The sequence below is a fragment of the Colobus angolensis genome, unplaced genomic scaffold (genome assembly GCF_000951035.1).
Source record: "Colobus angolensis palliatus isolate OR3802 unplaced genomic scaffold, Cang.pa_1.0 Scaffold125, whole genome shotgun sequence".
In the NCBI taxonomy this organism is placed as follows: domain Eukaryota; kingdom Metazoa; phylum Chordata; class Mammalia; order Primates; family Cercopithecidae; genus Colobus; species Colobus angolensis.
This window is the reverse complement of record NW_012113697.1, coordinates 97,320-109,496: the sequence shown is the minus strand read 5'-3', so window position 1 is coordinate 109,496 and position 12,177 is coordinate 97,320. Positions and strand designations below refer to the sequence as shown.

Below are 12,177 nucleotides of genomic sequence, written 5' to 3'. Positions count from 1 at the left end.
ACAGGTCAATGAGTTATGCAATTCTGGCCAAGTCATATGTAGAAATGAACCACCAGGTAACTAGCCAGGACTCTTCAAAGTGCTATGGTCATGAAACACAAGGATTGAAAGACTGATCCAGATTGAAGGGGACTAAGAAGACATGGAAACATCTGTGACCTTGGATTGGACGTTGGGCCAGAAAAAAGGGCATTGATGAAAGAGTTGGTGAAAGCTGAATAAATTCTGTAGATTAGTTGATAGCATTGTAGCAATGTTAATTCCCTGGTTTTGATCAATGTATTGTAGTTATGTAACATGTTACCATTAGGAGAAACTGAGTGAAAGATATATGGGAATTCTTTGTCCTATTTCTGTAATATTTTTGTAAGTTTCACATTATTTCAAAATGAAAAGTTAAAAAATTGTTTAAATTAAATTTTAGGAAGTATATCATTTAGGGATAGACATGAGGTTGAAAGAACCTGAAACCTAGATGAGAGATGACGGTTCTTACTTAGCAAAGCACTACACTGATATCAACAACAGAGAAGGGGCTGCCGTTCACAACTTACATTGGAGGAACTGTTCCCTGGTGCTGGGCTCAGGTTTGGAAGTCCAATATTTACGCTGAACAACAGCAGACACTTGAGTTCTGATGTCATACTCCTCTAGAAAATCAGAGAGTTGTGAATGCACACCTGTCCAGGTGGTCAGGAGAATCTGCAAATCAGGACTTCCCAGCCACCCTTCCCTGGACTTCCTGGGGAAAGAAGGGGCTGAAGACTAGAAATGTTCCACAGAAATATGCTCAATAGACTACATTTCTTTCATAGGTAAGGCATAAACCACTGAAAAAGTGATCCAGACTGTCTTGGATTTAACTTAAAAGTATAGGCATCAGCAACCTGGGAAGCTAGTCATAGAAATGCCAGCCGATGGCGTAATATAAGCATGACTATTTCTCCTTCTCTGGGTCTCAATTGTAAAAGAAAATCATCAAGATGAGAGTCCATTAGTAACACACACTGTCTGAAGGATGGCTTTGAAAATGAGACATTTGGCTGGGCGTGGTGGCTCACACCTGTAATCCCAGCACTTTGGGAGGCCAAGGCGGGCGGATCATTTGAGGTCAGGAGTTCGAGACCAGCCTGACCAACGTGTTGGAACTCCGTCTCTACTAAAAATACAAAAATTAGCCAGGTGCCTGTAATCCCAGCTACTAGGGAGGCTGAGGCAGAAGAATCTCTTGAACCCGGGAGGTGGAGGTTGCGGTGAGCCAAGATCACGCCATTGTACTCCAGCCTGGGTGACAGAGCAACACTCTGTCTCTCTCTCTCACACACACACACACACGAAAGAAAAAAAAGAAAAGAAAATGAGACATTCCCCTGATTTCATCCTCCCTTCCCTGACTCTCTCTCACCTTCCCATCATCTACTGCTAGAGACACACCCACTATAGTCCATGGCCCAGAATGCATCTCACCTTCCTTGGCAAACTCCTGGAGCTTTTCCTTATAGTTCTCCAGCAACTGGATTAAGTGTACAGTGGAGTCCGTGATAACTTTGCGGATGCCGGAGAGTTTATCCTTCAGCCCTATGTAAACACTAGGGAAGGTGATGTCTTCAGTGTTCTTAAACTTGCAGTACTCCTGCAGAAAAGGAAACAGCAGAACTTGCTGTGGTTTCTGTATTTCTAAACTTAGGCTTCTCTCCTCATTAAGTCACTTTTTGCATCTGTCAAATGGGCTGATGGTAACGTGTCCTTGACAAAGAAAGTACATGTAAAGTGTCAAGCTCGGGGTCTAACAAAATAGAAAGTACTTTTCTAGCTGCTAGACCCTCAGAATAAATGGGATTTAAAAATCAAGATGTACTAGATGGCCATGAACAGCTCCAATACACGGTCTAGACTGGGGACCAAAAAATAAAGAACATTCTTGCTTTGTTAATTCCGTCAATACTTGTTTCTTTGACAATTCAAACACAAGCCATGGTAGAAAATGGAGGAGCTCTCAGGCAGGAGTGCTGCCTCTTCCTTGTCAATTTCATCCAATGCATAAATTCCTGTAATTCTTGTACCTTGCTTTAGTATTTAGAAAGTGTCTTCACACAGATAAGCACATAGTTTCATGTAAGTTTCAAAACAACGTGTGATCAGGAAAGATGCTTTCAGATATAACACAGTATCAAACTTCAGCTGCAACTGAAGCATTAAAGAGCAGACCAGGTATAGCAGAAAACATAGTAATGAAAACAGTTGTATGAAAATGATTAGATAGAGCCATGGAAATCAAAACCAGAGAATTGATAGAGAAAAGGGTAATTCAACATTTTAATGCTATATACTGTACATGACAAAAGTAGCATTTTAAATCAGTGGGAGAAAGGATAAGTTATTTAATCAGTGTTGTTTTGAATGCCTAACCAACAATTTTGGGGGAAATGTTATCTTTTGCCAAAATAAATAAGTTATCTTTTTTTTTTTTTTTTTTTTTTGGAGACATAGTCTTGCTTTGTCACCCAGGGCTGGAGTGCAATGGCGCAATCTCAGCTCACTGCAACCTCTGCCTCTCGGGTTCAAGTGATTCTCCTGCCTCAGCCTCCCGAGTGGCTGGGACTACAGGCACGCGCCACCATGCCTGGCTAATTTTTTTTTATTTTTAGTACAGACAGGGTTTCACCATGTTGGTCAGGCTGGTCTCAAACTCTTGACCTCATGATCTGCCAGCCATGGCCTCCCAAAGTGCTGGGATTATAGGCGTGAGCCACCGTGCCTGGCCAATAAGTAAGTTATCTTACACTAAAATTTATTTTATATGTATTAAAGTCTTTTATGTTAAAAATAAAGTTGCAGGCTGGGCACGGTGGCTCACACCTGCAATCCCGGGACTTTGGGAGGCCGAGGCAGGTGGATCACAATGTTAGGAGTTTGAGACCAGCCTGGCCAAGATGGTGAAACCCCGTCTCTACTGAAAATAAAAAAAAAATTAGCCAGGCATGGTGGCAGGCACCTGTAATGCCAGCTACTCAGGAGGCTGAGGCAGAGAATTGCTTGTATCTGGGAGGAGGAGGTTGCAGTGAGCCAAGATCGCATCACTGCACTCCAGCCTGGGCGACAGAACAAGACTCTGTCTCAAAAAACAAAGTAAAAATAAATAAATAAAGTTACAAAAGGAGAAAAGAGAAATAATTTGTATACTCTTTGGGTAGATCTTAAGGGAAACTTGTGAGGTGGGAAGCCAAATGGTTATTAAATGGTTGTTCATATTTTCTTTGTGTTTTGATATTGAAAAGCAAAGAAACTGACAGAAAGAAACTCTGTTGGGGTTTTTGTCTGTCTTTCTCTGCTTCTCTTTTACTCCTTCAAAAGTTAATTATGTTGTATCTGTGTATTGGGATTATGGATCATTTTTTTCTTCTTTTTTTGTATATTCCAAGTTTTTCACAATAAACATTTGTTTTTGTAACTAGCAGAGAATTTTTTCACAAATGGAAGCAAGAAAAAAATTGTATTTCAGAATATCAGAGCTTAGATGGAGCCTTCTGAATTATATACTCCAGTGGGCTTGTTGATAAATGAGAAATTTGAGACCCAGGGATGTTAAGAGCTGTTACAGAGCTGTTTAGTGACCGATTCAGGATGTTGTAGTTTACCCCCAACCTAGTGTTCCTTCCCTGAAAGGTTACATGTTCTTCAGATCTGGTTCCAATGGCTTACGTTTTAATTTCTAATGATACACTGTAATGAAAAGTATTTCCTGGTTCCAATAGCTTACAGTTTAATGTCTAATGATATACTGTAATGAAAAGCATTTCCTCTTCTGAGCCTTCCTCAATTACTCCAGCCACAGCCCTCTCTGAAAAGCAGCAGGGCTCCAGTCTCATCCCTACCAAGTAAACCTCCATGCAGTGGACTGCTGGAGCGGTTTATAAAACATACTCACTGACTCTCATCACTCTCCCATCTGAAGCCCTTCCCAGCCAGACACCTGCCTGGCCATGCCAGCCTCTTCACTCTGCACCCAGCACCCCAGGCTCCACCCTTGTTAAAGTACCTTGGTTCCCCAAGTCAGCTGTGCTTCCTCAAACCTCTCTGCCTTTGCCTATGGTGTTCCCTCTACCTGGAACATACTGCATGTTGAACCTGACTCATCTTCCAGGACCTGCTTCAAGCTTCCCTGCTCTGAGCAGTCCTCCCTCCCTACCCCTCCTATACTCTGCTGAATGAAGAATCTGCTTCTCTCTGTTCCCATAGCTCCCTGTGCACAGCATTTAACAAAAAACAGTTCCATTCACAGATGGCCATGGGCCTAGTAAAGCAAGGGTGCTTCGTGAGGCAGCTGTGGGATGCCTCCGCTCCCTCACCCCCCATACCTCCAGGAACTGGACAGTGTTGCTGATGGCCGCCACCCTCTGCAGCTCCTGCTTGTTTTTCTCCATCTCAGCACTCCTGTACTCCAGGTGGGCCTTGATGCCGTTGGCCTGGCTCAGCGCGGCTTGCTCCTTCTCCTCTAAGAAGAGCATCACATTGGCCTGGGCCTTCCTCACAGCAGCAAGGAGTTCCCCAAATTGCATTTCAGCCACTGCTTTGACCTCTGACACCGACACCTGGTGGGGGGATGGGGTGGAAGACAACCAAGCACTTCTTAGTGAGGCGTCCAACTTGATAGAAGCTCAACATACAGAAATGTCAGCTTGAGAAACATATAGTAGGGAGCAGTTCCCTATTGTAAAAGGAATCCTTTATTCTCATGTGAATTCCAGGTTCCTGGAAAAAGGATTTACTTGTTAACTTGGTCTCCTCATCCATTTGATGAGAGAGTGAATTCCTCTATGACTTCTGAGATCCCTCACAACCCTGACACTCTGGGATTGTTAATCAAGTTTCCAAAATTGATTTTCCTACCAGAGCAATGCGTGTACTCAGTCTACTTGATAGTTATATTTCAAGAGGTAAAGAATTTGGCTTTTTTTTTTTTGTATAATCAGCATGGGTTAGCATTTCATTATGTCTGGTTAAACTGAACACTGAGTCCATCAGAGCCAAATGCATGTCTAAGATGATACTGTCTCTACCACGTACAGAATCACCACAAAATGTTTAGAGTGTAGATGACCAAGGCACCCAAGCAATTCCAGGACAAGCACGTATATGCAGAACAGAACGTGACATTCAAATAAAACATACAAGAAAAGCCATGTGAGAAATATTAAGGGTTTGAACAATAGGGCATATGCATGTGGACTCTTTTGCATGGTGAGCATCCTCTGTGAATGCCTTCGATCAATATCATGTTTACAACATCCTTCCAAGTTCTGAAGGTTTCCTCTTCTCTGGTATTCTTAAGAATTGGTGCAGACGGCCGGGCGTGGTGGCTGCTCACGCCTGTTCTAAAGGCTGAACAGGCTGAAAAGGCTGCTCTCTGCTTTTCTAAAGATAAATATTCTCAGTGACTTCAGAGAAATTCACTCATATTCTTTAGAAGCTGCAATTAATAAGATATTTTCCCTGATGGATCCGTTGTCCCCCTAATTGGCAAACTATAATCCCAGCACTTTGGGAGGCCGAGGCAGGCAGATCACTGGGTCAGGAGATCGAGACCATCCTGGCTAACACGGTGAAACCCCGTCTCTACTAAAAATACAAAAAATTAGCTGGGTGTGGTGGTGGGCCCCTGTAGTCCCCGCTACTCGGGAGGCTGAGGTGGGAGAATGGTGTGAACCTGAGAGGCGGAGCTTGCAGTGAGCTGAGATCAAGGCACTGCACTCCAGTCCTATCCCATCTGAGACTTTCTGAGCTCCCCTCCAGGTGCTGTTTTCTTTTTTTTCCTCCCAATGTTAAGGGCCAGCTCTGAACATCAGGGCTCCAAAGCGAGTCAAACAGCAGATATCCTTGGGCAGAGGCTCCAGGGACACCTCCCATCCCTGGCAAGGAAGGAGAGAGGGAGGGAGAATGAGACCCGGATCAAAAAGGGGAGCACAGTAAGGAGAGGACTCAGAAAGGATGGGATTCTGAGCCCAGGCTAGGTGGGAGCCTAAAGGTTTGGAGGGAGATGGGAAGAAAAAATGATGACACCAGATAGGAGGTCTTCTGCCTGGCTCAGGAATTCAGTCCATGAGAATGACTGGTCTCTGATCAGTCTTCGGTCTGGTAGTAAAGGGAAGAATAAGCAGGACAAAGAAAGCAAGGGGTATCCCTACTGGAGGGGGATGGTGGGAAGACACAGACAATCTCCCTACATTCTCTGTCTCTCTCTCTTTTTTTTTTTTTCTGAGACAAAGTCTCCTCTGTTGCCAGGTTGGTGTGGCACAATCTCGGCTCACTGCAGCTTTGACCTCCCAAGCTCAAATGATCCTCCCACCTCAGCCTCCCAAGTAGCTGAGACCATAGGTGCACACCTTCATGCCCAACTAATTTTTATATTTTTTGTAGTGATAGGATCTTACTAGGTTGCCCAGGCTGGTCTCAAACTCCTGGTCTCAAGCAATTTGCCTGCCTCGGCCTCCCAAAGTGCTGGGATTAGAGGTGTGAGCCACCACGTCCGGCCTACATTCTCATTTTTATGCCAACTTTTCCATTACCTGTTGGCTTCCTTGAGGTTAGGTAGCTGGATAGAGCTGGGAGCAAATAAACTGTGGTAATAGAATTAAGGAAGAGCGGGAATGGTAGACTTTATCCAAATTCTTCCAGTCCACACCAAGAAAAGCTTTTAGACAGGTGATGGTGTTGAGAAGCCACGGCAGCAGGAGAGGTGATTTGGGAAACCTGAGGCTATCTGGTGTTGTGGCTCCCTCCAGAGCCCTGTTGTTCAGGGCTGGCCCTCACCCTTGGGAGGAGGAATAGCAGCACCTGAACCAGCTGCTCAGAGAGACTGCAGGTGGGGACAATAGTGGAGAAGGAGGCAGGCAGAGAATGGGCTCTGGACTGTGGATGGGAGGCTCAGAGCACTGTCTGAAGAGTGAAGACCTGAGATCCAGGAAAGCTACCTGGGCCCCACCCAGGCCCCCCAGGTGGCAAACCTGCTGCCTGGGGCTCTGCCAGGTGTAGGCTCTACAGCCCTCTGACACTTCACCTCTCTCCCTCTTGCCACTCTCCTGGGAATGAGGACCCTCTGCTGCCAGTGTGGTCACTCTTCTAATTATATAACAATCATCATAAAAACAACCAACATGTAGTAAGTTCTTACTATGTGCCAGGCACTGTTCTCCTGGCAACCCTAAAAGGTAGGTGCTATTAGGGTCTCTATTTCTTAAATAAGGAAACGGAGACAGTGATAAATGGACTGATTAGCCCAAGATCACACAGCCAAGGTTTGAACCCAGACTGTTGGTCTCTGGAGTCCATCCCTTTGACCACCATTCCACACTGCCTCGGAGTAGGGCCCAGGGTTGGGGATCCATGTGTCTGCAATACTATAGCACAGCTGGCACAGCCTGACCTCTCCCTCTGGGCCCTGGTACATTCACTAGGACGAGCTGGGGAGGCACATGAGGAGCTCAGCTGAGCTTTCTTTCAGCCCATGAGCTGTGGCTGGGGGGCGAAGTTGCAGGGAAGGACCTTTAAGTTCGGCCCCCTCCCAAGACCCGACAAGAGACAGGGCCTAGCCCCTTGTTCACGGTGGGCACCAGTTAGGGGAATATCCTATGCCCATAATGGACTAAATACACAGGCTGCTGCTGAGCAGGCGACCAAGAGGGAAAGAGGCCAAGCCTCCCAGCAATTCCTGAGCCAACTGTTTACAGGTATTGCCTCCTTGACATTGTAAATACTGTAAATCCTGAGATATTAATCACGACTGGATTTAAATCTAAAAGTCAAATGACATTTCCATATGGCAAAGAAGTAACGATGAAGAAATCTACCTCAGAAGACAGGCGAGTTTTGCTTATAACCATTTGGGAGAGCAGGGGCAAATAGTGGTGGTAGTGTTTGATCCAGGCTCTGTGTTAGCTAATGTGTCCTAGTTCCCTGGCTTACTCACCCTTCATGTCCACTCAGGCTCCAGGTGTCCAGGCTCTACGAGTCACAGAGGCCACAGAGTACTCCCTGCCTGCACTGCCCACTCCCGATCACCTCCAGAAAGCAGGAGCAGGACACAGCATGGGAACCAGCATGAGGGTGTTGTAGGAAAGGAGCAGAATCCTGTCTACAATTACGACCCATAGGTTCCTCACAGAAGCACGATACCACAAGACTAAGAGGCATGAGACTAAAGACAAACTCAGGATCCAAATCCTCACCCCTAGCCCCAACTGAGGCCATCCTGGGGAAGGATGGTGGAAGGGAGGCGTCAGATGATATTGGTGGATTGAGATTGACTTCTGCTGTGGCCTGGCCTCTCATTCCTAAACCTTCCCATTGAGAAACACTTCTTTCTTGCATGTAAATGTAATGTGCAAAGGGCATTACTTACTGCATTACTAAAGCAGAAATAGTACAGAGAGGAGAGGCCTCAACACATCCAAGGAGCCAGCAGGTAATGGTTTAAAGATTGGAGGGTGGTGTGCATGCCTGTCAATATACTGAGTCATTCCTAGGTCAAGGGAGCAACAACTCTAGGTTCTCCCACTCCATCAATCTAGATAGCCCTAGACAAGTCTTGTCATCTTCATGCCCCTTGTGCATGGTAGCTATTGCAATAACTACCTCCCCTGGTCGTCATGTACTTATGAGAACTAAGGAGGGATCAAAGTGTCTTAAAAGTAAAGAGCTGGGAAACACAAGACCCTCTATGTGGTTCAACAGGTTATCTTGAACCTGGAAATCCATTATCTCTGAAGGTTTATGTGGCTTTAAAGGGATAATTCTCTTTCTTCCTTTAATAAAATATTGTGGGTAAGAAAGAGGTGTTTCATCCTTCAGTAGCTAGTTGGTTGTAAACACCCAGGAGGTAAAAATTTAAGTTGAAATGAATACATGCATTAGGGGTAGGTGAATGGATGGATGGAGGATGGATGGAATCATTCATTCTCAGGATATAAAGATAACAATGCTGATTCACTTCCACAGGGTAGGTGTTTTGCATTCTCTCTCTCTTTTTTTGAAACAGAGTCTCACTCTATTACCCAGGCTGGAGTGCAGTGGTGCAAAATTGGCTCACGGCAGCCTCCGCCTCCTGGGTTCAAGCAATTCTCCTACCTCAGTCTCCTGAGTAACTGGGACTACAGGCGCACACCACCGTGCCTGGCGAATTTTTGTATTTTTTAGTAGAGTTGGGGTTTCACCATTTTGGCCAGACTGGTCTCAAACTCCTGACCTCAAGTGATCTGACCGCCTCAGCCTCTCAAAGTGTTGGGATTACAGGTGTAAGCCACTGCACCCAGCCTGTTTTGCATTTTCTTCTGAGTGGTGGTTATTGGCTTGCCACTGATGAGAGGCATTTGCAGAACTCCTCAGAGTCTACTTGGAGACCACTTACTGCCTACTTAGCCTGGCACACCATGGCCTTCTCAAATACCATCACTAATCCTGAGTTCTCAACTCCTTTTTTCCAGTTGCCAGGTCATATGACTGGTGAGACTCATATAATGGAAGAAGCCAAGATTACATATAATTTCTGGACCTCTGACTAAACACCCAGCCCCCCACACACATACACCCTGTCCAGACAGCATATGCAAATGTAGAAATAAGAATGTTGTTATTATAGGATTCATCTTGGTTCTAATTTATATTACTAAAAAGCAAATCACTTGCCAGGTTTAAAACTTAAACTAATTTCATAACAAATCCTGACATCAAGGTGAGGCTACCCCATGGTGTAGTCAACTGTATCTGCAATTCTCATTTGCGGAGAAACCCCGAGGAATCTACAGGAATGGAGGCTAGGCATGCAGTACCATGTCCCACACCTCTAGAAGGGCCTGGCTGACCCAGGCTGGTCTTACCAGAACAGACTTTTGGTTGGCCTGGAGCCTGGAGATGGCATTTTCATTCAACTTGAGTTTCCGCTCCAAGTCTAACTGGGTACACTGGAGTTCAGCCTAAAAAGTGGAAAGCAGAGAATTAAGGAGGAAGGAGCCCAATGCATAGAGAAGGACACGGGCATTCTCTGGCCCTGACATCCCCGCCCTTCTTCCCTGGAAAGAAGTTTAACCTCGGTGCTTGATCTCAGAAACCAGCCGGGAGGCATGAAGAGTCAGCGGTGAGCCCATGCCCTCCTGGGGCTGCAGTCAGCATGAGTCAGCAAAAATACAGTGAGCACATATGCCATGCTGCTCACCATTTCAAGCATTTTGTAGATTACCCCACACCATCCTTGCCATACCCATACTAGCTGTAAACCAGAAATAAAGTCCTAAGACCCCAAAAAATCTGAATGGATTCCTCCTCTCAGCAAAGGGCATTCCAAAGTTAACCTGAAAAACTAGTTCAGGCCATGATGGGAAGGGGGGTCAGACATGGCTCATTATAACCTCCTCCCTTTTGGAATTACTGATATAGCAGACTCTTTCAGTCTGATAAGAAACATTTACAATCTGTTCTCTCCAAAACCTCCCCCCTGGAGGCTTTACCCACATGATAAAACTTTGGTTTCCACCACCTCTTATCTTAACTCAGACATTCCTAAGTCTTTAGACAATAACTTGACTCTTTCAACCAACTGCCAATCAGAAAATCTTTGAATTTACTTATGACCTGGAAGCCCTGGCTTCCAGTTGTCCCACCTTTCCAGGCCAAACCAAATTACATCTTACATATATTTGATTGATGTCTCATGTCTCCCTAAAACGTATACGAGGCTGTACCCCAACCACCTTGGGCACATGTTCTCAGGGTCTCCCGAGAGCTGTGTCACAGACCATTGGTCTCCCATATTTGGCTCAGGATGAATATATCTTCAAATATTTTACAGAGTTTGACTCCCTTTGTCAACACAGGTAAACATGATTATTATTTCAAATGTACAGGTGACAAAATCAAGTCATGTTTCCAAGTTCATCAATGGAGTTGAGCCCAGGCTGACTCCACAGGAGCCTCATAGGCAGTGCAGGGTTGGAGTCAGATGGCCAGGTGGGAAGTCCACATTTTTTTTACTTAGCAGTTGAGAATTTGGGCAAATTTACTTATGAATAGCAAAAACAAACTTTCTTTGTCTTATACTCACACAACACAGAACCCTTTCACAAAGCCATTCTCCAACATCAGCTGGGTGTCCTAAAATGTAACTGGATTCTGACACTCCCTACTTGGAGATGGAAGAGATGCACGGGGCAAGGGATGTGGGAGGGAAATGACACCTCCATGCCCTCTCCAGGTGCAGGGTGCACACCCTCCAGGGACTTCCACTCCTTCAGCAATCCAGAAGCTCCCAGAAGCCCAGCCTTTTGGGTTTGTTTGTTTGTTTACTTTGAGATGGAGTCTCACTCTGTCTCCCAGGCTGGAGTGAAGTGGTGCGATCTCGACTCACTGCAACCTCTGTCTCCTGGGTTCAAGCAATTCTCCTGCCTCAGTCTCCCAAGGAGCTGGGACTACAGGCATGTGTCACCACACCTGGCTAATTTTTTTTTGTATTTTTAGTGGTGACGGGGTTTTACCATATTGGTCAGGCTGGTCTCGAACTCCTGACCTCAAATGATCTGCCTGCCACCCCAGCCTCCCAAAGTGCTGGGATTACAGGTGTGAACCATCGCGCCTGACGCCTTTTGGGTTTATATGGAGGCTTCATTGTGCAAGGCATGATTGATTACATCATTAGCCATTGGTGATCCTCTCAACCTTCAGCCTCACTTCCCTCCCTGGAGGAGACTGGGGAGATGGGGCTGGAAGTCAAACCCTTTAATCACAGGATTGGCTCCCTTGGCAACTAGCCCACAGCCTGAGGCTCTCGGGAGCCCCCTCAGTCACCCAGTCATCTAAATGGCATTCAGACACTTACACTTATCACTTCAGAGTCTGGGGGTTCTAAGAGTTGTTGGGTGCCAGGAAATGGGGGCAGAGACCAAACGTAAGTTTCTTCTTTTTTTTTTTTTTTTTTTAGATGGAGTCTTGCACTGTCACCCAGGCTGGAGTGCAATGGCGCAATCTTACAACCACCACCTCCCGGGTTCACGTGATTCTCCTGCCTCAGCCTCCTGAGTAGCTGGGATTACAGGTACACACCGCCACATCCAGTTAATTTTTGTATTTTTAGTAGAGACAGGGTTTCACTATGTTGGCCACGCTGGTCTTGAACTCCTGACCTCGTGATCT

General features: G+C 45.7%; 1 protein-coding gene across 1 annotated transcript in view; it reads right to left on the bottom strand.

Moving 5' to 3' along the window:
* Positions 1–12,177, bottom strand: part of TRIM16 (tripartite motif containing 16) — a 55,409-nt gene that overhangs the window by 3,414 nt on the left and 39,818 nt on the right. The window contains exons 5-8 of the mRNA XM_011933216.1: positions 9,873–9,968; positions 4,359–4,592; positions 1,468–1,633; positions 555–650 (exon numbers count right to left, since the gene is read on the bottom strand). Of these exons, the coding sequence (XP_011788606.1) occupies positions 555–650; positions 1,468–1,633; positions 4,359–4,592; positions 9,873–9,968 (592 nt within the window). The remainder of the gene's footprint in view (positions 1–554; positions 651–1,467; positions 1,634–4,358; positions 4,593–9,872; positions 9,969–12,177) is intronic.